Source organism: Rhinoraja longicauda, chromosome 10 (assembly GCF_053455715.1).
Source record: "Rhinoraja longicauda isolate Sanriku21f chromosome 10, sRhiLon1.1, whole genome shotgun sequence".
Lineage (NCBI taxonomy): Eukaryota > Metazoa > Chordata > Chondrichthyes > Rajiformes > Arhynchobatidae > Rhinoraja > Rhinoraja longicauda.
The window spans coordinates 44,958,879-44,984,369 of record NC_135962.1 but is presented as its reverse complement, the minus strand read 5'-3'; the positions used below and the strand labels follow the sequence as shown (position 1 = coordinate 44,984,369).

General features: G+C 43.4%; 1 protein-coding gene across 6 annotated transcripts in view; it reads left to right on the top strand.

Moving 5' to 3' along the window:
* The first annotated feature begins 1,891 nt into the window (after positions 1-1,891).
* The window catches only part of itpk1a (inositol-tetrakisphosphate 1-kinase a), a 201,733-nt gene continuing 178,133 nt past the window's right edge, over positions 1,892-25,491 (top strand). For 2 of the 6 annotated variants that reach the window (XM_078406792.1, XM_078406791.1), the window contains exon 1: positions 8,320-8,643. In XM_078406792.1, coding sequence (XP_078262918.1) covers positions 8,599-8,643 — 45 coding nt within the window. In that variant the 5' untranslated portion in view covers positions 8,320-8,598. Of the gene's footprint in view, positions 1,954-7,094; positions 7,656-7,871; positions 8,026-8,319; positions 8,644-25,491 lie in introns of those variants that run through there. The other 4 variants (XM_078406789.1, XM_078406788.1, XM_078406786.1 and 1 more) reach the window with 4 other exon arrangements.

The window sequence follows — 25,491 nt, the reverse complement described above, 5'->3', positions numbered from 1 at the left end:
GGACTGTCATATGTTGAAAGACTGGAGCGACTAGGCTTGTATACACTGGAATTTAGAAGGATGAGAGGGGATCTTATTGAAACATATAAGATTATTAAGGGGTTGGACACGTTAAAGGCAGGAAACATGTTCCCAATGTTGGGGGAGTCCAGAACCAGGGGCCACGGTTTAAGAATAAGGGGTAGGCCATTTGGAAAGGAGATGAGGAAAAACTATTTCAGTCAGAGAGTTGTAAATCTGTGGAATTCTCTGCCTCAGAAGGCAGTGGAGAACAATTCTCTGAATGCATTCAAGAGAGAGCTAGATAGAGCCCTTAAGGATAGCGGAGTCAGGGGGTATAGGGAGAAGGTAGGAATGGGGTACTGATTGAGAATGACCAGCCATGATCACATTGAATGGTTGTGCTGGCTCGAAGGGCCGAATGGCCTACTCCTGCACCTTTTGTCTACTGTCTATTGTCTGGGACATATGACAATAAAACACTCTTGACTCTTGATACATGTGGAGCCACATTACTGAAGAAACAGTTACTTTCGGAATAGGAAAAAGGGCCATACAGTATGAAGAACCTGATTCACGAGGAATACGATGGTTAAATGTCTTGAGGAATTGGGATGTCTCAGTGAAATCTGGTGCTAATTCGCGTTACAAACACTACAATCACAAAACTCATGTTTAACATTTCAAGGCTTTTTCTCAGAAGAGATACAGAGAGACGACCAAATCCACAGGAAAAATAACCATGTTTTCATGCATCTTTTAAAAGTGGCGGCTCCAGGGTCTCATTTCTCAAGCATCAAGTATGACAGTTGGCTGCAAAGGCAAGATATTACCATAGTTTTTCCACAACTTTCCCGCATATGATACCAACTCAGGCATAATTCCTGACTGTTTTACTTGGAGGGCCAAGAGTTCCATATAAGGATGTCTATCGGTGTCAACTGTTCAAGATTATTACCACAACTCTCAATTTTCCCTAAATGGCAAGCTTCTCGCGCACGAATGTTAACTTCCAGTTAAAAATCTAAAAAATATTCCATATAAATATTAAAATAATTGCCTTCCATAAATTATCCGAGACCTTAAAAACACGCATATATGGGTACATTTACAGCAGGGTTGGCTGTGTTGACATTTCACTGCTGGGTGTCACAACCCCTGAGCCATTATTATTTCAACTTTACGTGAAGTGTGTGCTTTCACTACATTCTCCGCGTTTTCCCATTTTATACAATCCGGTCGTAGGCTGTGTTGGAAGGAACTGCAGATGTTGGTTTTAACCGAAGATAGACACAAAAAGCTGGAGTAACTCAGCGGGACAGACAGCATCTCTGGAGAAAAGGAATAGGTGACGTTTCGGGTCGAGACCTTCTTCAGACTGTTCTTTAAGAATTAGGCTTTTTTTGTTTCCATCCCGGAATGAGTGGCAATTTTCATGGGTATATAAACGATTTATCCTCAGGTATCGTCAACCCCACTCTGATCAACTTGGGGAATCACAACGTTCGTCTGTGATTTACGAACGTCAACAACTACGCAAAGGTCGCTGTCCAAAGAAATACTCCATAAAATCTATTCTTGTAGGAGAAGCGCTCGATAAATGTAATTAATCTGTGGGGTGGAAAAAGACAGCGGTGGCTCTCTGTGAGTCCGTCCATAAGCCTTCCCATGTTTGCCTTTGTGATAACTATTCGGAACTTTTGGAATTAGGTAACAGTTGAATAGTTAGATTAAATCGTGCATTTGTTTGAAGCAAATAACGACCGCAAGAGGTCGTCCCAAAGCACTCTGCAGCCAATTAAGTCTATCTGAAGTGTTGCAACGCTGGAAGATCTGCACGGGCAGATTACTCCGAATACTTTCGAGGATCGTGTTGTAGGCTTGGTTCACCCTCCGATGGCTTGAAAAATGAGACCCTGGAGCTAACCAAGAAGAGAGCAAAGATTACCAAACGTAATTGTTTTAATTTTCTATTTACCCAGAAAACAACCCCCAATTTCCCGGTTGCTACAGACTTGGAACGTTGTACTATTCGCGCGGTTGCTATCGCTACCTCGGGATGCGCAGTAAATAGTCTGGAGAGCCTTGTGGACAAGTCCTTCAAACATCGGGGACATTGATATTAGAAAGTATCGATAATTGACGTTGTATGCTCGTCGGTTTTGGGGGGGCAAGATATTTATTCTTTAATTATCTAATCACGGTTGTTTTAAGATTTAACAACGTTGATGTATATTTAAGTCTAAGCTTCCTACTTAGAGCAGCACCTCATAGCAGCACCTCTATAGATTTTACACTGCAAATGATATTAATTTTTACAAGCGCGGTAGTTTCACTCTGAGGTGCTATGTTCGAATTCAATACACAATGCTCAATGAAAAGGAGATTTTGTGATCACATAACAATGTTTATAATCTCGGTCTCGATGTTTTCTTTTACTCTCAGAGTTTAATTGTGCACGCACTACTGATGTGCAGGAAACTCTGCAATCAATTTGCACACAGCAAAAGTCCTCAGACATCAACGTGGCGATGTTGACTGAGAGATAAACGCTTCTCACTAGTTTAAGGAAAACATGGGAATCTAAAAGATGAAGGCACCATATTCGTCTAAATGGCAAAATCCAATTAATGATCCAAAATTCATTAACATTTCACTCTTTATGTTCTTCTTGATAAATAGCCTTCTATATCCCTCCTAAACTGATTGATACTATTCCGGTTTGATCGTTCTAATTTCAAATGTTCGACATCGTCTTGTGTGAAAATCTTATAGGTGAGATGTGGCAGCACAGCGGTGGCGTTACTGAATGGGAGCCAGAGATCTGGACCATTGATCCAGGTATATGACTTACACCCTCGCCGTGACAGCTGGAGAATTCCAACTTACTTAAAATTAACCTGGAGTTAAACCTAGCCTTCACTCTGGGTTGTTGTAAAGAGCCATTTGGTTTACTAATCTCTCCAGTTGGGGCAAACCTATCGCTTTGTCTCCTGTATCTATGACTTCAGGTCCACCAAGGTGGTCTATTCTGAAGCGCCTCCTCTGTCTAGGGGCTTTTAGGGTTAAGGAACACGTGCTGGTATTTTATTCCCAGTAAATTAATATTTTTAATATTTTGTTCCAGTGTGATAGAGTCACAGAGTCATACAGTGTGTAAACAAGCCCTTCGGCCCAACCTGTCCACGTCTACCAACATGCCCCATCTACACTAGTCTCACCCGCCCGCGTTTGGCCCATATCCCTCTAAAACGATCCTATCCATGCACCTGTCTAAATGTTTCTTCACATTAGTATCTGCCTCAACTACCACATTCGACAGCTCGTTCCATACAGCTACCACCCTTTGTGTAAAATAGTTGACCCTCGGGTTCCTATAAAATTTCCCCCATCACTGTAAATAACCAGTCTGGAACCCCCAAATTGTCATCCTAAGAAACCTAAAGGTAACAAGGTTCGAACTATACAATTACTCGATTGATGTATACTCGATTTAAACGATAAGGCGCAAGATGATGGAATTAATTGGTTTTCTCTGGGCTCCTGTTCGTGTGTTGTAATGTGGGTGATCCCGTTCATAAACTAAGATTAAAGAGCGTTTGAACGGCATTGATGAGCACACTCTTTCAAATAAACTGGAGGCCGCTTCTGTACTTCAGCAGCCAGGAATAGTTAGATACTATACCCCACAATGGGCCATTATTTTTTTCTCCAGCAAAACCCAAGTTACTCTAGTAACTCAGCGGGCCAGGCAGTATCTGCGAAGGGAAATGGACAGATATCGTTCTGGATGGGACCCTTCTTCAGATAACAGGCAGGTGAAGGCGCCAAATAGATTGTGATTGTACTATTGAATATGCCAGATTTACATTTTCAGTGTCTCCAAACACTTTATCACTATTTTAATAACGAGCTGGGCTAGGAATCTATGGCGAAAAGCGAAGCTCTACCATAAACTTATTCTGAAAGGTACGTTCAGAATTCCTGAAATTGACCTCAGGCATACAAACAATTCTTACTAACCAACACATCGATAACACCTTAGGTTAGAAAATTATCAGACAAAGTAGCTTGGAAGTACATTTTCTAGATTACAATCGTGAATACAGATTTTTGTTTAAAAAACGATATGGTTTTTTTTTTACGCGTCAAATATGTTCAGTTCATGGTAAAGCGTTTTCGGATGTATTTCAAAACTGCGTTCTGCCGCGCAACCGTTGATTGAGCAAAAGGTTCGCCTCTTCCAGCGCTCTGCTTCCCGCTCAGGAGCGCCACCTACCCGGGCTCACTCTCCCTGAAATCAGAACTTAGACCATGACTACAGCATCACCCCTGAGCCAGAACTTCTCTGTTGCCGCTCTGGTCTTCTTTTGTCTCCACTCTTTAAAATCGGCCAACCTGCACAATTTATAAAAACACTGCCCATTTCAGGTTCTCTCTGCGCCAGAAGCTTGGGTTCAAAACCGTTGATCTTGCTCCCTATCCAGCCCCAGTTAGAGGCGCAAGAGTCTCCAAACTGAGTTCTGGCGGCCAGCACAGTTAGAAGTTATTGATACGCGTGTAGCATCTTGCCAGAAGTGGCTATAACATAATCATTCTCTTCAACCGACTTTGCCAGCTACCATGCTTTTCCAACATGTTGAGTTTGTCTGATATGACAGGTACTGCATGTGAGGTAACGACACACACGCAATACTTTGGCACACCTCAATTCAAAAAGACTTTGTTTAAAATATCTGACACCTAATCGAATAGATAACTTCTTTAAACAAGAAAAAATAACTCTAAATACAGTTCATTGGCTCAGATTGTTTTAGACAATAGACAATAGGTGCAGGAATAGGCCATTCGGCCCTTCGAGTCAGCACCGCCATTCACCATGATCATGGCTGATCATGCACAATCAGTACCCCGTTTCCGCTTTCTCCCCATAATATATATTCCTTTATTCGTCCCACGCCGGGGAAATTTACAGTGTTACAGCAGCAAAGTGGACAGCAAGAGAGCAAGAGATCATTCATTATAAATAAAAGATACATAAATTGTCATCAGTTTTCTGTGTGTTCTTAGCTGTTATTGTTGACTCGTCTGCTGGGAGCAGTGCTGGTTGTGCAGTCTCACAGCAGCGGGAAGGAAGGACCTCCTATGAGAGGAGATCTTATCGAAACGTATAAGATTATTAAGGGGTTGGACACGTTAGAGGCAGGAAACATGTTCCCAATGTTGGGGGGAAGTCCAGAACAAGGGGCCACAGTTTTAAGAATAAGGGGTAGGCCATCTAGAACTGAGATGAGGAAAAACTTTTTCAGTCAGAGAGTTGTGAATCTGTGGAATTCTCTGGCAGTGGAGGCCAATTCTCTGAATGCATTCAAGAGAGAGCTAGATAGAGCTCTTAAGGATAGCGGAGTCAAGGGGTATGTGGAGAATGCAGGAACGGGGTACTGATTGAGAATGATCAGCCATGATCACATTGAATGGCGGTGCTGGCTGGAAGGGCCGAATGGCCTCCTCCTGCGCCTATTGTCTATTGTCTATTGTCTATATCTCTCCTTCACGCACAGGGTGAAGGAGTCTGTCTGAAGGAGCTACTCAGTGCAGTGACAGTGTCCTGCATGGGGTGGGGGTCGTTATCCCTTGTCTCCGCCATTATTAAGAGCTCTATCTAACTCTCTCTTGAAAGCATCCAGAGTCGAGGACGAGAGGTCCCATAAACTGTTAATACCTTTGACATAGAACATAGATCACTACAGCACAGGAACATAGAAACATAGAAACATATGTGCAGGAGTAAGCCATTCAGCCCTTCGAGTCAGCACCGCCATTCAATGTCTGATTATCTAAAATCAGTACCCCGTTCCTGCTTTTTCCCCATATCCCTTGACTCCCTGAGCCCAAAGAGCTAAATCAGGAACTTCGGCCCAAAATGTCTGGGCTGAACATGATGCCAAGCTAAACGAATCTTATCTACCTGCACATGGTCCATGCTTCTTCAATCCCTGCACATTCAAGAGTCAAGATTCAAGAGTGTTTTATTGTCATCTCTTCCAGATAGAACAATGAAATTCTTACTTGCTGCAGCATAACAGAATATGTAAACATAGCACACTGTAAATAATAATAATAATAATAATAATAATAATAATAATAATAATAATAATAATAATAATAATAAGAATAATAATAATAATAATAATAATAATAATAATAATAATAATAATAATAATAATAATAATAATCTATTGTAGTTCAGAGCTTATTTGAGGTTGTAGTGTTTAATAGCCTAATGGCTGCAGGGAAGAAGCTGTTCATATGTCCATCTAAAAGCCTCTCAAACGCCATTATCGTATTTGCCAGCACGCCTGGCAGCTACCACCTTCTGCGTAAAAAACCCATCCAGAGAGCGGTCCTGATCTATCTACCTCATTGGGGATATTTGAGCTACCTTTAACCGGGCTTCATTGGAATTTATCTTGCACTAAGCCCTTTATACCCTTTACCCTGTATCTGTACACCGTGCATGGCTTGACTGCAATCATGTACAGTATTCTCGCTGACTGGACAGGCAACAACAAGCTTTTCACTTATTCACAAAATGCTGGAGTAACTCAGCAGGTCAGGCAGCATCTCGGGAGAGAAGGAATGGGTGACGTTTCGGGTCGAGACCCTTCGCAACAAGCTTTTCACTCTACCTCGGAACAAGTGACATTAATAATAATAAAGAATAATACATAATAAAATAATAAGTTTTGCAAATGACAATTTTTGCTGAATAATTCCAGTTGGTCTTTCCAGGAATAAATGCTGGATATGTTATATATCTCGGTGCATCAGATTGCCGTCAGATGCAGAGATATATATTTTTAAAAGTTCATAATGATTTGAATATCCCAGAAAAAAATAATAATCGCACAATCTAAAACGTGAAGGCCATATAACATAACCTGTAATTTTTAAACTCGGGTTAAATAATTGCAGTGGTGCAGATATACAGTGTTAAAAGTGGAGTGCATGGAGTTAATTGCATGTTTTTCTCGTTAGGGGGTGGTTTTGGTGGACGGCAGCCAGACAGGACACCTTTAAGGGGCGGGGGGAGATGTTGGTGTTGGGCAGCAGCTTGGAGCGCCCCCTGTTGCAGCTGCCGTTATTAATTTCCCTCTCACCATTGCCTGGGGAGTGTGAGCTGGTGATCTCAATGAACTGAGTGGGGCTTTCTTTGGAGGAGGGAGGAGGAGGAAGAAGAAGAGAAGGAGGTGGTGCTGGTAGGGGAGGGAGGGTGCACACACAAAAAAAATAATAATTCCGGCAGCGTTTGACGGCCTGGCTCGGGCTTGCCTCGCCTGTGTGTGTGCCAGCCCGGCTGTGGACTCACTCGGCTGGATGTCCGCTCTACACTGAAGGCAGCCTGCGGTGCGTGGGCCGGACCGACCACTCAGTGCACGGAATTAAGCGGAACGGAGAAGAAGCGCCTGCCCCAGTCTGAGCTCGGGCGCCGATAGCAGCTCATTACTCCCTGGTTTGCAAATGAGCCGGCAGGCGGCATCGATCTAGGTCCTTATACTTTGGCGTCTTTGCTTTCTTTTTTTTTTTTTAAAACAAAAAAAATGCTTTATTTTGTATCGTTTCCGGGATTAGTTGGCGCGTATTGGAGAGAAAATGTAAATGCAAGAAGAAAAAAAAAAAAAAACCAACCCACATTTAAAACTGGGGCTCTGTGAAAGTCGCTCTTGTGTGAATGCAATGTTGGGGTTTGTTTTTTTAAAAGGAAAGGGTTAATACTTTGTGGCTGCGCGGTTAGATTTACCAATTGGCTTATTCAACTTCTCCCATCTCTCTTCCCACCCCTTCCCTCCTGTAAAACCATTCATCTGCAGGTTTGGTAACCTACACACACACAGCGAGCTTCATTTCCGCACTTGTCCGCCTTGTGAAGATGCAGACTTGGCTTAAAGGCAAGCGGGTCGGATACTGGCTGAGCGAGAAGAAGATCAAAAAGCTGAATTTCCAGGCCTTCGCGGACCTTTGCAGGTAAACGTAAAAATCTCTCTTTTCCCCCCACCCCCCACCCACCCCTCCTCCCCTCAACCCTTTAAAAAAATGTAATGAATCGGCTGGCGCAGGGCTTAGGGCTGGCAAGCAGGAAATAACGCCTGGTTGATGTAAGGCAGCACTGTGAACTCCCATGTGCAAGCCCTGTTCGACACAGCGAGCCCAGCCTAAAAGAGAAGGGGGGGAGCCAGTTATAATCATTAATCTGCAGCGCAGCGACAACGCTCATTGCGTGGGTTGAGGGCTGGGTTTGTCGCCTGGTAAATCCTCTGTACTAACGTACAAGAACGGAGACAGTGGAGCAAAAGACCACGCTGCCCTTTCTCAAAACAAATCCAGGATATTACCTCCCCACATCTCTCTCCTCGCCCAGCCCTGGTGTTTTGAAAATCGCTGTGAAAGTGGAAGTTTTGTTTTAGAACATGGTTCTGGACAAATAACTAAATGTACGAGATTGGGGTGGGTGAAAAGCGATTGCTTGCAGCAGAGCCGATGGCCGAGTACTCGGTGATACACTTTCCCTTCCTTCACTGTCTGTGAGCGTTGTTGAGGATGGAGTTAACAGAGGCGCAGCGATCTCCATGTTGGTTAAACCATGTATGTAGCATCGCTGCTTTCGAATCCACAGTCTGGAGTTGGTATTGGTGTTCTGTCATGTATGGTCAACCTACTGAGTGAATGTAATACTACAACATATTGTCTTGCAAATGGCCCTGATTCTGTGATTGGACTCTGATCTTTATGCTTCCACTATGATGTGCTGTAAGCCCTATCTATATATCATGATTGTCAATAATCCTATCAATAATAATAGGAACTAGATTGGACCAGTTTACAACCTCTGATGCAGACTTTTGGTAGATGAGTCTTTTTGGCAGGCTTTCAAAATTGATCTTATCAATGTGGTTTAAATTTTATTGATTGTATATTTTGCATGAACTGTACAGGATATGTGAAAATCCATCAAGACTTGGTATTACCCAAAGCTAACTTGCAATTTGGCATTTTTCTTGAACTCTTTAACATGGTAAAATCCTAACAGAGGCAATATCAGCCCCGTGAAAGGATTTAAAATTTATTTTTCTGGTGTATTTTCAACGGGACATGATTGAGATATAATGAACAGAAAATGCTGGAAGTAATCTGTGCATCAGGCAGCATCTGTGGAATGGGAAATGGACTTAAAGGTTTTTGGTCAAAGACACTTCATCTGATGATCTGAAATGCTAAGCCTGTTTCTCCTTCCACACACACTCCCTGACCTGCTGAGTCTTGCCAGCATTTTCTGATTTTATTTCAGAATTTGTGTATGTCATTCTGGGAGTTAATCACATTGTCAAATCTCTGGAAGTTGATTTGGGGGGGGGCTTGTAAAGCAAAGTGTTGGAGGAATTCAACAGGTCAGGCGATGTCTGTGGAGCAAATGGGCAGACGACATTTCGTGTTGGGACTGTTTTTCAGATGGACGGAGAAGGGGGTGAGAGGGTGGGGAGGGGGAGAAAGCAGGAAAAAAGAGATGGGGTGGGGCAAAGTCTGGCAAGTGATAGATGGATACCATACCACTGAAGAAAGCCAATGGAATGTTGGCCTTCATAACAAGAGGAGTTGAGTATAGGAGCAAAGAGGTCCTTCTGCAGTTGTACAGGGCCCTAGTGAGACCGCACCTGGAGTACTGTGTGCAGTTTTGGTCTCCAAATTTGAGGAAGGATATTCTTGCTATTGAGGGCGTGCAGCGTAGGTTTACTAGGTTAATTCCTGGAATGGCGGGACTGTCATATGTTGAAAGACTGGAGCGACTAGGCTTGTATACACTGGAATTTAGAAGAATGAGAGGAGATCTTATCGAAACGTATAAGATTATTAAAGGGTTGGACACGTTAGAGGCAGAAAACATTTTCCCAATGTTGGGGAAGTCCAGAACAAGGGGCCACGGTTTAAGAATAAGGGGTAGGCCATTTAGAACTGAGATGAGGAAAAACTTTTTCAGTCAGAGAGTTGTGAATCTGTGGAATTCTCTGCCTGAGAAGGCAGTGGAGGCCAATTCTCTGAATGCATTCAAGAGAGAGCTGGATAAAGCTCTTAAAGATAGCGGAGTCAGGGGGTATGGGGAGAAGGCAGGAACGGGGTACTGATTGAGAATGATCAGCCATGATCACATTGAATGGCGGTGCTGGCTTGAAGGGCCGAATGGCCTCCTCCTGCACCTATTGTCTAGATGATAATTTGGCGCATTTTCTCATGGGACAAATTGATGTGGGTTTGGTGGTAAAAACAATGTTGGGATTCGAATAGAAGTCGTATGATGGTCTGACGGGAAGAAGGGTCATATGAAGTGTCTGAAGAAGGGTCTCGACCTGAAACGTCACCCATTCCTTCTCTCCAGAGATGCTGCCTGTCCCGCTGAGTTACTCTAGCTTTTTGTGTCTATCTTCGGTTTAAACCAGCATCTGCAGTTCCTTCCTAGTCGTTTGAATATCTGACAGGAGAAAGAGCCGTTGGTGGTTCCAGCACCTTAATCCCCACACTCTGAAAGCTCAAACCTTATTCCTGCTTCTCCACCTTTTTCTTCATGATACTCCCAAAATCTTGCCTCAGAGTAAGGTTTTGATCACTTATCCTAAAGGGAAAGAGGAGTAGGCCCCTCAAGCTCACTGTCTGATTCATGAAGCCATGACTGATAGATTTATAGATTTTATTATTTCCTTTCTCATTCTCCAGTATCAGTGATTTAACGGTCTTTGTCATGAATTACTCAAAGACTTGAGTATTCACAGAACCCCGAGATAGAGAATTCACATTAGTCTCAACCCTATTTGAAAATAACTTTCCTCTTGTCGGTCCTGAGTAACTAGTTTCTTATCCTATAACTTTGCCCCCAGGTTCTTGACTTTGTGCCTCGAGGAAATGGCCTCTCGCTTTCCAATTTGTTAATCCCACTGGGAAACGTATGCCTCAATGTGATTGCCTCCCACACAAACTCCACTGAGGACGCGGCAAATAGCCCTTGAATATTTTGCTGTGTTCAAGGAAGTTGCTTGCATACTCTGATCTTGTGAGTTAAGGATCAAGTGATTTCAATCGTGGGAACTGGTTGGGTGGCTTTTGAAGCAGGCTGCTGATACAGCCCAAGAATTTGTATGGGATTATTATCACAGTTCGCTGGGCAGAAATGATCCTTGTACTTCAGAAGGATATAAAATGTATAAATGGCATGATACAACACTGGGAAAAGTACCACCAAATGTGTCCACAGTCCTACAAATCTATGGACGGTAAGGTGAACCTATGCCTCTGTCCTTACCCAGGAAATGACCAAGGATTACTTGAATGGACAGTCTCTCAGTGTTGAGCAGCAGTGGCTTCCTCTCCAGTTCTACAGCTGTTGAGGTGTCTGTGTAACTGTCGGTGGGATCCAGTTTGGCACAGATGGAATAAGACCTGTGTTATCCCATCTTTGGCACAGATATTGTCATGTTGCAGCTGTATAAGATGTGGGTGAGGCCGCATTTAGAGTATTGTGTTCAGTTATGTGTACCATGTTATAGGAAAGATGTCCAGCTGGAGCGGGTGCAAAGAAGATTTACGAGGATGTTGCCAGGACTCGAGGGCCTGAGCTATAGGGAGAGGTTGAGCAGGCTAGGATTCCATTCCTTGGAGTGCAGTAGGATGAGGGGTAATATTATAGAGGTGTACAAAATCATGGGAGGAATGGATCAGGTTGACACACAGTCTCATGCCCAGAATAGGGGAATTGAGAACCTGAGGGCATGGGTTTAAGGTGGGGGAGGGAGGGGGGGGGGGGGGGTGCAAGTTGGGCTGAAGGGCCTGTTTCCATGCTGTAAGTATAATGGGATAGCACAGATAGGATAGTTGGTACCATATGGGATGAGCAGTTGAAGACTTTGTAATGTGGAGTCCTCCATCGCTTGGTTTGCTCGACCTCTGTATCTTCCATTGTAGAGACTCTCAGCACTCAATGGAATCCAGGACATATCTTCATTATTAGCGGTCAAGGGGCTGGATTTCCCATTAGTCACTGAAGATGTTAGATTCTTTTGCTCTGTGGAATTTTGAGGATGTTCTCGAAGCATTTTCTCTGTCCCCTGCAAAACGTGCTGTGATGAACATCAAGCTTAGAATAGAATAGCACAGGAATGGGCCTTTCGGCCCACAATATTTGTGCTGAGCATCATAATAATAATTTATTTGAAAAGGGACAATGTACATTAATTGACATTCAAACAAATGTAAATGTACTCGAGTTAGCCGACAGGCTAGTTTTCATCGACAGTCCCTTAGCCTGATGTTGTTAGGCATCCACAGAGCTTACGCAGCCCTCCGGTTCCTTCCCTGCATCCGGGTCGAGCATGTCGCGGGTCGGGTGGCACGGTGTCCATGGGCGCTGCTGGCCGGGTCACTGGCTCGGCACGACTCGCCCCTTTGCTCCCGGTGCCCTGGGCCTGCCTGGCTGCCTGCTTGTGGTGGGCGCTGGGCCTCTGCCTCGGCCTGTCTGTCCCAACACTGGATGGGTTGTGCCCATGATGAAGTAGTTGAGGCAGGTGCAACAACATTTAAAAGACATTTGGCCAGATACATGAATTGGAAAGATTTGGAAGGATATAGGTTGAAGGCAGGCAAATGCGACGAGCTTTGATGATCCAGCTTGGTCACCATGGATAAATTGGACGTTTGTTTCTAAGCTGAATAACTCGGTCCTTTGCATGATGATGGGAGGGGGGGGAGGGAGGGGGGGGGGGGGGGCAGCAAACCAGAATATCCAGAGGAAACCCATAATTGCCACAAAGAGAATGTGCAGACTTGGAAACTGGTGAAGTTGAAGCTTGAAGCAGCAGCTCTGATAACTCTGCTGCCATTTACAGGAGATATTGAACAAAACATGGCAATGGAACTCCTTGCGGATGACTAGATGGTGTTAACTGTGCAGCATTATAATAAGGTTTTTAAATGCTTAAAACATTTAAATGTGCACTGTATTTGTCAAGCAAATAAGTTTTTGGATCACTTGACACGACTGAACAATGTACAATGGAATTGCTACTAATTAATTTCAATTTAATTTTTAATGACTTTCAGTTGGATGAAATTAATACGTAGCAGGTCAATGGGCCACTGTATAAAGTAACATCCTGCCATGTGCTTGCATTTATTGCTAATGTGTGATCTGTGATAGAGAATGGAATATTGATAGGGACAAAAGTTTTGTAAAAACCCTACTGTGAGTGGCTTTGTGTTTATTTTTTGGATACTTGGAATATGGACCAATGCAAATGAACAAAATTGGTTATAAATGAGAATGGCTCTTTGTGGAACATATTGGTGCTTGCATCATTTTGTTTCACGTGCATTCATGCCAAATTCTAAGAGAACCTGCCTGATAAGGCCTCGAGGCATGATACAGACTTAGAATTGCTCCGGGACGTGTTAGTAACTTCAAAGAAAACTTGTAGTTCCCTGTTGGACACATTTCTCTAATGCTTCTTTGAAAGCACTAATTCATGAAAGGTTGCAACATCGTGGGACCTGGCTATTCGAGTGGCAGTGTTGAGCCTAGGCTCTGTGTATTAGCAGCATATTTAACAGATCCTGTTCACTTTTGCCAAGGGCAACATGATAGTTGCCATGCATTGCGGAACTCATTGATTTCTCTTTTTATTCCATTACCTGGGCCAGCAGAAATGTCCCCTCCAAAGGCCCTACCAAAGAGCAAATGGCACCCCCTAAGTCAGGCTCTTGAATCCTGTGGCCTGTTACTGCATCCGGCAATAGTCATGAAGAACAACTGTAATTCGTCACAAGTGCTCTCCCACTCGACAGCATTTCCTTGCAGGAGATAGACACAAAATGCTGGAGTAACTCAGCGGGACAGGCAGCATCTCTGGAGAGAAGGAATGGGTGACGTTTCGGGTTGAGACCCTTCACCCATTCCTTCTCTCCAGAGATGCTGCCTGTCCCGCTGAGTTACCCCTGCTTTGTGTCTATCTTCGGTTTAAACCAACATCTGCAGTTCTTTCCTACACATTTCTTTGCTTCCACCCATGTTGACTTGGGCATTTTAAAAACCCACTGGAGCAGTAACACCTCCCTGCTTTAATACTAGTTGGCGAGGCTAGTAAGTGAAGTAAATATAGTGACAGAAATTCAATGAGTCCAAAGTAGTGTGGAGAATAACAAAGTAGATCTTTTGTATTTGAGAGGAAACCTTTTATGTATTGTGCTGAAATAGGGGCCTTTTTTCTCCCACATCCATCAAACTTTGGCATGGGAAGTCATAATTCCTAATGGTAGAGCAACTATTGATGACAGATCCCAAAACAGAAAATGCTCAAGTCACCAGCATCTGTGGGGAATATTGAATGGTGATGATCTTTCATCAGGGTATTGGAAAAGTAGGAGATAGAATGGGCAATTAATCGTGCTGGGTAATGGATGGGAGTGCAAAACAGAAAGAGGCATGAGATGTGTTTCTCAATAGACAATAGGTGCAGGAGTAGGCCATTCGGCCCTTCGAGCCAGCACCACTAGTCAATGTGATCATGGCTGATCATTCTCAATCAGTACCCTGTTCCTGCCTACTCCCCGTACCCCCGACTCCGCTATCCTTAAGAGCTCTATCTAGCTCTCTCTTGAATGCATTCAGAGAATTGGCCTCCACTGCCTTCTGAGGCAGAGAGTTCCATAGATTTACAACTCTCTGACTGAAAAAGTTTTTCCTCATCTCTGTTCTAAATGGCCTACCCTTTATTCTTAAACTGTGGCCCCTGGTTCTGGACTCCCCCAACATTGGGAACATGTTTCCTTCCTCTAACGTGTCCAACCCCTTAATAATCTTATATGTTTCAATAAGATCCCCTCTCATCCTTCTAAATTCCAGTGTATACAAACCTAGTTGCTCCAGTCTTTCAACATATGACAGTCCTGCCATTCCGGGAATTAACCTAGTAAACCTAAGCTGCATGCCCTCAATAGCAAGAATATCCTTCCTCAAATTTGGAGACCAAAACTGCACACAGTACTCCAGGTGCGGTCTCGCTAGTGCCCTGTACAACTGCAGAAGGACCTCTTTGCTCCTATACTCAACTCAATTCTCCGTACATTTATGCGATGTGATTTAGGGAGATTGGACTTTGACCACCCATGGTGGTCATTGGACTTTGTCCATGGAACTGATGCGCTGCAATACTGAGAACTACATGCTCCACTCTGTACCTTCCACTTTGTTCTTGTCTATTGTACTTGCGTTTGACTTGATTGTATTTATGCATAGTATTGTCTGATCTAAGTTTCAGTTTATTTTAGAGTTACAGCGTGGAAACAGGCCCTTCGGCTCACCGAGTCTGTGCTGTCCAGTGATCCCTGCATGCCAACACCATCCTACACACACTAGGGACAATAAAAAATGTTCCCAATCCAATTAGCCTACAAACCTGTGTATGTCTTTGGAGTGTGGGATGAAATTGGAAAACTTGGAGAAAACCCATGCAGGTCATTGGGGGGGGGGGGGGGGGGAATGTACAAACTCCATACAGACAGCACCAGTGGTCAGGATCAAACCCAAGTCTTTGGCGCTGTAAGGCAGCAACTCTACCGCTGTACCACCATGCCACCTCTCTGGATCGCATATAACACAAAGCATTTCATCGTACCACAGTATGTGACAACAATAAACCTTAAGTGATGCACTTCAATTAGGTAATGCACTTCAATGAGCACCAGCTACAAGAAACGTAGCTTATCCAGAGGCTGCAGCAAAGGAGCCTGTATGTATGGTGATTAGAGCGTTGGGTCCAATGTTAATAGGTGGGACCAGGGTGGGGTGTGGTTAATCTGCAAACCAGAAACAGCTGCCTGATGATTTGGAATTGATTGTGAAGCCAGGTTTAAGATGTGGGCAGAGGAGGGAGGTCATTGTGGCAGAGGGCAGGAAAGGACCATGGGGAAGCCTGTGATGGGATGGATGGATAGCAGGAGCAATTAAATAACAAGTGCAACGTAACATGGGGTGAAAGTGAGGCCAGCAACAAAGCATTTGCCCGGAGGAAGTGTAACTGGGGGACATTGACTCAGTAATTGAAATTGCTGAAATAGGAAAGCTACAATAGTGCCTGATTGAGTCATAGCCAAGAAGGCACACCAATGCCTCTACATCCATGGCAGGCTTGGGAAGTTTGGTATGCTGCAACAACTCTCACCAACTTCTACAGATGTGCTGTCGAAAGCCTTTTATCAGGATGCATTACAGCATGGTTGGGGATCAGCTCCATTGAAGACCGCAGAAATTGCGGAGAGTTGTGGACATAGCCCAGATCATCACTCAAATCAACCTCCCTTCCATCTACACTTCATGCTGCATCAGCACGGCCACCAGCATAATCGAGGATGAGTCTCGCTCTGGACACTCGCTTTTCTCCCCTATATCATCGGACAAGAGGTACGGAAATGTGAAAGCGCGTACCTTCAGATTCAGGGCCAGTTTCTTCCGAGCTGTTATCGGGCAACTGAACCACCCTATCGCCAACTAGAGACCAGTCCTAACCTATCATCCACCTCATTGGAGACCCTTGGACTATCTTTAATCATATTATACTGGACTTTATCTTGCACTAAAGGTTATTCCCATTATCCTGTATCTGTGGAGGGGTTGATTGTAATCATGCACAGCCTTTCTGTTGACTGGATAGCATGCAACAAAAAAAGCTTTTCACTGTACCTCGGTACACGTGTCAGTACGAAACGAAAGGTGCGGTCCATTGCTTGAGATCCTAGCCCAGGATTTTTTTTGCCAGTTTTGATGATGATGAATTCCATTTTACTCCTTGCCATAGTGAGATTTGGCCCCTTGGTATCTGGCTGGCTATTCTGGTACCATGAGTAGCAGACCACGATATCCTGACCAAATAAGAAATTAATGTTTTTAATGCTATTAGTTCACGGACAGTGTGCTCCTGTACACTGCCTTCTCTTTGCATCGGCTATTGTTTAAGTTCATGCAAGCATGGAAATGAGATCTCCTGAGTGTGACTCCCTCAATACTATTTTGAAGTTTTGGTATGTGCTCTTGACTCCCCATCTACAACCTTGGGATGTGGCCATAAGAATACTGTTAACTGTCAGAGTTTAATCTCCTTCGAAGGCAATATATCCTTCCAAAGTAATGAGTAACACATGGAACTAAATCGGAACTAAATTTGGGCGGCAGGGTAGTGTTGCTGCCTTACAGTGCAAGTGGCGCCGGAGACCCGGGTTCGATCCTGACTACGGGTGCTGTCTGTACGGAGTCTGTATGTTCTCCCCATGATCGCGTGGGTGTCTTTGGTTTCCTCCCACGCTCAAGAGGTACAGGTTTGTAAGTTAATTGGCTTGGTATATGTGTAAATTGGCCCTAGTGTGTGTAGGGTCGCGTTAATGTGCGGGGATTGCTGGTCGGCACGGACTCGGTGGGCCGAAGGGCCTGTTTCCAAGCCAAATTAAACTAAACTAAACTAAATCATGGCATGATCATCCTCGTGGCAGAAAATCAAAGGATTCATGGAACACTGTTTCCTTTTATTGGATGGGGAAAAAACAAATGTTCAGAGTGGAGGTCACCATTTTGAACTGCTGTTTACTAGCAGTTATTTACATAGAATCAAAGCTTTGTTGCAGTACAGAAGAAGCCTATTTGGTCCATTTGTGTCCATACTGGCTCAATATTTTTGTGCATTTTAGGTAAGTGCAGGATATAAGAATTTGTTCCTGGGCGGCACAGTGGGGCAGCAGGAGAGCTGCTGCCTTGCAGCGCCAGTTACCTGGGTTCGATCCTGACTACGGGTGCAGAGTTGGGTGTACGGAGTTTATACGTTCTCCCTGTGACCGCCTGGCTTTTCTCCTGGCGGTCTGGTTTACTCCTACATTTCAAGGACGTGCAGGTTTGTAGGTTAATTGAATTCTGTAAAATTGTGCCTTGTTTAGTATAAAACTAGGGTACTGGGTGATCGCTGGTCGGCGTGGGCTCAGTGGGCCGAAGGGCCTGTTTCCATGCTGTATCTCTAAACTAAACAGCAGCAGGTGAACCTGTTGTTGGGTAAATACAATGAGTATGCTGGAAAAGGGCAAATATAATGGGTGCATGTATAAAAATCCATTTTACCAAATAGCCCGACAGAAAACGGTTGGGAGTATTGTCATGACAACCTGATGTCACAGTCCACACTGCAAGGATTAAATCATAAATCTGCTTGTACGAGGTTAGTATTCTCAGGACAGTAAAAGATTAAGGGATGATAAAAGATTAATTATAGTGATTGCAATGATAACTGGGTAGATGAGAGGAGAAATGCACTTCCTTGATTGTGGGGAAGGAGTTGGGGAGCATAGTACACAGTACTGCTCCCATCTCCCTCTTGAAGTTTAGGTTTGTCTGTGAAGCATTAAATGGTTGAAAATAAATTGACGACTCAGACCAGTTCTAAGCTATGTTAGTAATGATATTTTGGACTTGGTATAGATTACTGGTATCACAGGAGCTAAATTATTGTGTGATATTACACAATTCAGGGATCTATTCTGTAGAAGTGGGGTCCAAAGATGATTTGATCAATGTTTTCACTAGATTTTGTAGGGATCGGATAAAGTACATTATTTCCACTACTTGAAAGTTGAGGACTGTAGGGCTTGGCCTAAAAATTACTCGGATTTTTCAACTGTGAAACTATTAGCACTTATAATTGAAGGACATGGTGGACATTTTGTACTTTCGCAATTGATGATGGGGCAGCTATGAACACTGATAATTAGAGGTAGATTTAAAATTATCTTTGTTATTATGGATGTGGAGCTGGTGGGATCAGAGCTAGATACCCAAATCCCGTCCCTGTGTTTGTAAGTTTTGGTGTAGGAAGGTTTATGCCCTGTTGAGGGAACACATTTGGTGTTTACCAAACACTGAGGAATGCTGACTTACTCGATGGTTTGCAACATAGTAGGCCCTGTAGCTAAAATATGTATAGTTATAAAGGTGGAAGCTACATTGTTAAGACTTAATAGATGCCACCCAATAAAAATTACTCTTAATTACTTCCGAGAAGGATTTTTTTGAATTGCTCTGAGAATGTACTGATTAATACCAGGCACCTGTGTAATCAATGCTCTAAGTTTGTCTTAATTACTTCTTGTAAGCTGATCAAAGGTGCAGACACTTGGATGGTTCTTGTGAGAAATGAATGATAATGATCAGCATTTTATATAAAATTAAGTGCATCGTGCCACTTTAGCTGAGCTCCTTAAGACCTTTTTAAAATGTCTTTTGAGTCATTTTCTGCGATACAAATGTTGTCTGAAATGGTATTTCTGATTTCCATATCACAACAATATTTAATAATGGATAAAGGCAGCAATTTGTAATTTAATTGTTTATTCTTAACATGCTCTCTGGTGAAATCCAATTGTTTTAATATTTCCAGGGCTTTTATCTGTTTGGAAATCCCACACACTACTCTGGATATAGTCTTTTACTGATCTCTTTGCTTTGACCCACACTTGCATTTGAAGTAATATTACCAAATATATTTTTATACCTTTTCAATAATCTTGCATTTCCATGTTAGTTTAGTTTATTCTCATGGTATAGTGAAACGCTTTTGTTGCGTGCTAACCAGTCAGAGGAAAGACAATACACAATTACAATTGAACCGTTCACAGTGTACAGAAACATGTTAGGGGAATAACTTTTAGCGCAAGATAAAGACAGTAAAGTCTGATCAAAGATAGTCCGAGGGTCACCAAATGAGATGGATAGTAGTTCAGGACTGCTCCTGATAGTTGTTCAGGACAGAATGTAAGCTTGCCTTCTCTATGCTCCCTGACTGTGGAAGATATTATTGTTACAAAGTGGATGGGTTACAAAAAGTGGAGGATAATAGGCAATAGGTGCAGGAGTGAGCCATTCGGCCCTTCGAGCCAGCACCACCATTCAATGTGATCATGGCTGATCATTCTCAATCAGTACCCCGTTCCTGCCTTCTCCCATACCCCCTGACTCCGCTATCCTTCAGAGCTCTATCTAGCTCTCTCTTGAAAGCATTCAGAGAATTGGCCTCCACTGCCTTCTGAGGCAGAGAATTCCACAAATTCACAACTCTCTGTTTGAAAAGGTTTTTCCTCGTCCCCCTTCTTATTTCCAAAATCACTGTGGTGAAAAGGGGTTGGACACGTTAGAGGCAGGAAACATGTTCACAATGCTGGGGGAGTCCAGAACAAGGGGCCACAGTTTAAGAATAAGGGGTCGACCATTTAGAACTGAGATGAGGAAAAACTTTTTCAGTCAGAGAGTTGTGAATCTGTGGAATTCTCTGCCTCAGAAGACAGTGGAGGCCAATTCTCTGAATGCATTCAAGAGAGAGCTAGATAGAGCTCTTAAGGATAGCGGAGTCAGGGGGTATGGGGAGAAGGCAGGAACGGGGTACTGATTGAGAATGATCAGCCATGATCACATTGAATGGCGGTGCTGGCTCGAAGGGCCGAATGGCCTCCTCCTGCACCTATTGTCTATTAGAGGATCATTAGAGGTGTCATCATCAGTATTTAAATAGTTGATAGATCGAGGAATAGAAGAGTCTGGAGAAAATGGCACTGAAGAGGAGTTGATCAGCATAGTTCAGCACAGAACTAGCCAGCGTTCTCCACCAGCACACATCATTAAATTACAGGTGATATCTTTCAGTCTGAAGAAGGGTTCCGGCCCAAAATGTCACCCATTAATTTTCTCCGGAATTGTTTTTTTAAATTAAAAAAAAAAAAATTATTTAAATTTTAACAAAACAAATACATGTATGAACTCATAGTACGCGATGGTACCTACATTATAAATTCGATTATACATTTAAACTCGATTATACCTGTATTGTTCTGTATTATCTCCCCACCCACAACCCCCCTCCCCCCACCCCCCAGTTAGAAAAAAGAGGAAAAAGGAGAAGAAGAAAGATAAAGAAATAAAAATTTTAAAAAAGGAAAGAAAGAAAGAAAGAAGAAAGAAGGGAACCTGGAATTGTTGATCCCAAGTATGTTAATGCATGAGGCCAGTGGACTGAAGAAGGGTCTCGACCTGAAACGTCACCCATTCCTTCTCTCCTGAGATGCTGAGTTACTCCAGCATTTTGTGAATAAATACCTTTGATTTGTACCAGCATCTGCAGTTATTTTCTTTCACTTTCAGGCCAGTGGACAAAATAAATCCACCTGGTCTATTGAAACAGACAGATCGCGTGATGTCTGAGTCATTCAATATAAACAATTCCTCTCCCCAATCCCAATCGTCCACCAAGACCTATGCAATCCTGGGGAGAAGGCATGAAAGAACACAAAGCGCAAGAAAATAGGAACAGGAGTAGACTATTGGGTCCTTCAAGCCTGCCCTGCCATTTAATGAAGATAGACACAAAATGCTGGAGTAATAAAATGCTGGGTCAGGCAACAACTCTGGAGAAAATTAATGGGCGACTTTTTGGGCCGGAACCCTTCTTCAGACTGAAAGATATTGCCTGTAATTTAATGATGGAGGATGCTGGCTAGTTCTGTGCTGATCTATGCTGATCAACTCCTCTTCAGTGCCATTTTCTCCAGACTCTTCTATTCCTCGATCTATCAACTATTTAAATACTGATGATGATGATGCCTCTAATGATACAGCGTTTCACCACAGAGATTTTGGAAATCCAGAGATTTACTACCATCAGCGAGAAGAAATTTCTGTTATGCCGCCTTGATTGAGACTCCTCCTTGGCCCTGTATGGCAATTCCAATGTACAGGAACGCAAGAGGCTGCACAGAGGGATGGAGTCAGCATGGTCCATCAGTAGCACAGCCCTTTCCTCCATTGAAAGCACCTAAGTGAGGCTTGGCTCGAGAAAGTGTAACCTGTTGTAAGGGATCCGCACCATCTGGGCAATGTACTCTTCTCACTGCTACTATCGGGCAGGAGGCATAGCTTGAAGTCGCACACCACCAGGTCAGGAACAGGAAATTTCCAATAACTATTATGTTCTTGAACTAACTTGCACAATAGACAATAGGTGCAGGAGTGGGCCATTCGGCCCTTCGAGCCAGCACCGCCATTCAATGTGCTCATGGCTGATCATTCTCAATCAATACCCCGTTCCTGCCTTCTCCCCATACCCCCTGACTCCGCGATCCTTAAGAGCTCTATCTAGCTCTCTCTTGAATGCATTCAGAGAATTGGCCTCCACTGCCTTCTGAGGCAGAGAATTCCACAGATTCACAACTCTCTGACTGAAAAAGTTTTTCCTCATCTCCGTTCTAAATGGTAGAACGCACAACGCTATCTTTGACAATAGAACATTATAATCCACCTCTTCCACTACCAAGGATTCTTTTATTCTAACTGCTTTGCACCAATGTCTTTTTCTGTGCAGTCTTCTTTCTTCAAGAATACTTTTTTGTGTGTGTTTATGTGCCTGTGTTGCTTCGGCAAGCACAAATTTTCAATGAACCCATACCTCACTGTACTTGTGCATATGATAATGAACTTGACTTGATTTAACCTGAAGATAGACACAAAAAGCTGGAGTAACTCTGGGACTGGCAGTTTCTCTGGAGAAAAGGAATGGATAATGTTTCGGGTCGAGACTCTTCTTCAGACTGAGAGTCAGGGGAGAGGGAAACAAGAGATATAGAAGGTACATAGAACAAATGAATGAAAGGAATGCAAAAAGCAACAATGCAGTGAGATGGTTTTTGCAGAACTCTTGTCAGAGAGAGGAGGAGAACTTCTTTAAAGTAGGCATATTGTAGAGCTCGCTTGATTTCAGAAAAATACTGTCATAAAACACTCGAGCCTAAAGGTGGAATTGAATAACCTAGGAGATGACATTGGGTCTGCTTGTTTTCTAATGTTTCCCTTGCCCTTTTGCAAGTTATGAGTGCACGAAGGAGATTTATGAGGATATTGTCAAGATGGAAAAATTGCAGCAATGAAAGATCTGATAACCGAGGGTTGTTTCATTTGGGATCAAGGAAATTATACGAGACTTGAATACGGTAAACAGGAAGGACCTAGTTCCATTTTGCAGAAGGATCAGAAATCAGGGGGTGTGAACCTAAAGTAATTAATAGAAGGATTAGAGGGGAGAAGATTGTTTACACCCAGCGGGTGGCAGTGTGTGAAAACCGCTGCTTGTAAGGCTGGTGGGGGCAGAAATACTCAAAATTAAAATAGTGCTAGATAGGGCTATAGGGCTGGAAGGCTGGACTGGTTGGGACACATTGGGCCAAATGGCTTCTTACTGTGCTGTGGAATCACAGAACATCTAGTAACCCGATCTCCCGGTTGCTGGACACTTTAATTTTCCTTCCGATTCCTGCACAGACCTTTCTGTCCTCGGTCTCCTCCATTGTCAGAGTGAGGCTAAACGCAAATTGGGGGAACAGCATCTCATATTTCGTTTGAGCAGCTTACAGCCCAGTGGTATGTGTATTGATTTCTCTCACTTCAGGTAGCCCCGGCATTCCCTCTCTCGCTATCCCTCCCCCACCCAAGTCGCACTAGCTTCTCATTTTCACCCTACAAACAGCTTACGATGGCCTGTTTCCTTTATCATCGTTACTTTTTTGCATATCTTTCATTCGTTGTTCTTTATCTCTCCACATCATCATCCATATCTCGCGTTTCCCTTATCCCTAACCAGACTGACGAAGGCTCTCGACCCAAAACGTCACCCATTCCTTTTCTCCAGAGATGCTGCCTGTTCCGTTGAGTTACTCTAGCTTTTTGTGTCTATCTTCGGTTTAAACCAGCATCTGCAGTTCCTTCTTACACACACCTCTGCCTCAGTTCAGAATTGGCCAGCGTTTGGTGATGTGTAGAGTTAACACCTGAAGCACAGAGCAGTAACATGTTGTTCCTCTGGGAAAGGAAGTTTGGTCTAAAATTTAACCCAGTACTTTATTTACCCAACTTTGCCGTGACTATCGGGAATCCTTTGTCGGAAGGAAAGAACAAAATCTGCTCTACCATCAAATTACCTGGCTCTATACATTATTAAAGTGGAAAACATAATTTAAGCCCATTTGAGTAACCAAGGCTGATGAAGTTAGGAGTTGTGATTGGTTGCCTACTCTGAATCTTTTTTCCATAAATGGAACCATTACTGACATAGTAATTTAAATCTGATTCAATTGAGATATTATAAGAAAAGGAAATATTGTGAATTGCTTTGTGTTGGGTTTTCTTATCACTTCAACTAGTTACCTGTATATTGTAGGCTGATAATTCCCAGGCTGGAACCGTTATAGAATTACAAACTATAGCTTCCTACACCATTTCTCTCTTGACTACAGATAGACACAAAATGCTGGAGTAACTCAGGGTGACAGGCAACATCTCTGGTTCGAAGCCGAAACCAAATGCCGGCTCGGCGATCGTTTCGCTCAACACCTGCGCTCAGTCCGCCTTAACCAACCTGATCTCCTAGTGGCTGAGCACTTCAACTCCCCCTCCCATTCCCAGTCTGACCTTTCGTGTCATGGGCCTCCTCCAGTGCCATAGTGAGGCCCACCGGAAATTGGAGGAACAGCACCTCGTATTTCGCCTGGGCAGTTTGCAGCCCAGTGGTATGAACATTGACTTCTCCAACTTTAGATAGTTCCTCTGACCCTCTCTTCCCCTCCCCCTTCCCAGATCTCCCACTGTCTTCCTGTCTCCACCTATATCCTTCCTTTGTCCCGCCCCCCCTGACATCAGTCTGAAGAAGGGTCTCGACCCGAAACGCCACCCATTCCTTCTCTCCTGAGATGCTGCCTGACCTGCTGAGTTACTCCAGCATTTTGTGAATAAATCTCTGGATCGAAGGAATGGGTGACTTTTCGGTTCGAGACCCTTCTTCAGGTTTTGACCAACATTTTGTGTCAATCTTCAGTTTAAAACAGCATCTGCAGTTGCTTCCTACACGCACTCGGTTGATTACGTTCAGTTCTGTTCAAAATGTATATATTCTACCCAAAGCATAACATTATTGAGAAGGAAGGAACTGCAGATGCTGGTTTACACTGACGATAAACACAAAATGCTGGAGTAACTCAGCGGGTCAGGCAGCATTTCTGGTGAAAAGGAATAGATGATGTTTCGGATCGAGACCCCCCCCCTTCAGTCTGTGTTGCGTGCTGCTTGGCAGAGATCAAATGCTTTTTCCCAGTGCTCTATATTTAAACCAATTTGTTCATCTTGGTACTGCAGATGTATTTGCCGATGAATTCATGTGAAAATTTTAAATCATTTGTGCTGTGAAATTGCACTCTATATAATGTACACGATGACTGTGCTCGGCTCATTTCATCAAGTGGGGATTATGATGAGCAGAAACAGTGTAACACCTCCAAGGTATCAAGTGTATTGACACAGAATGTGTATTTATGCTGAGCACCTTAATCTGA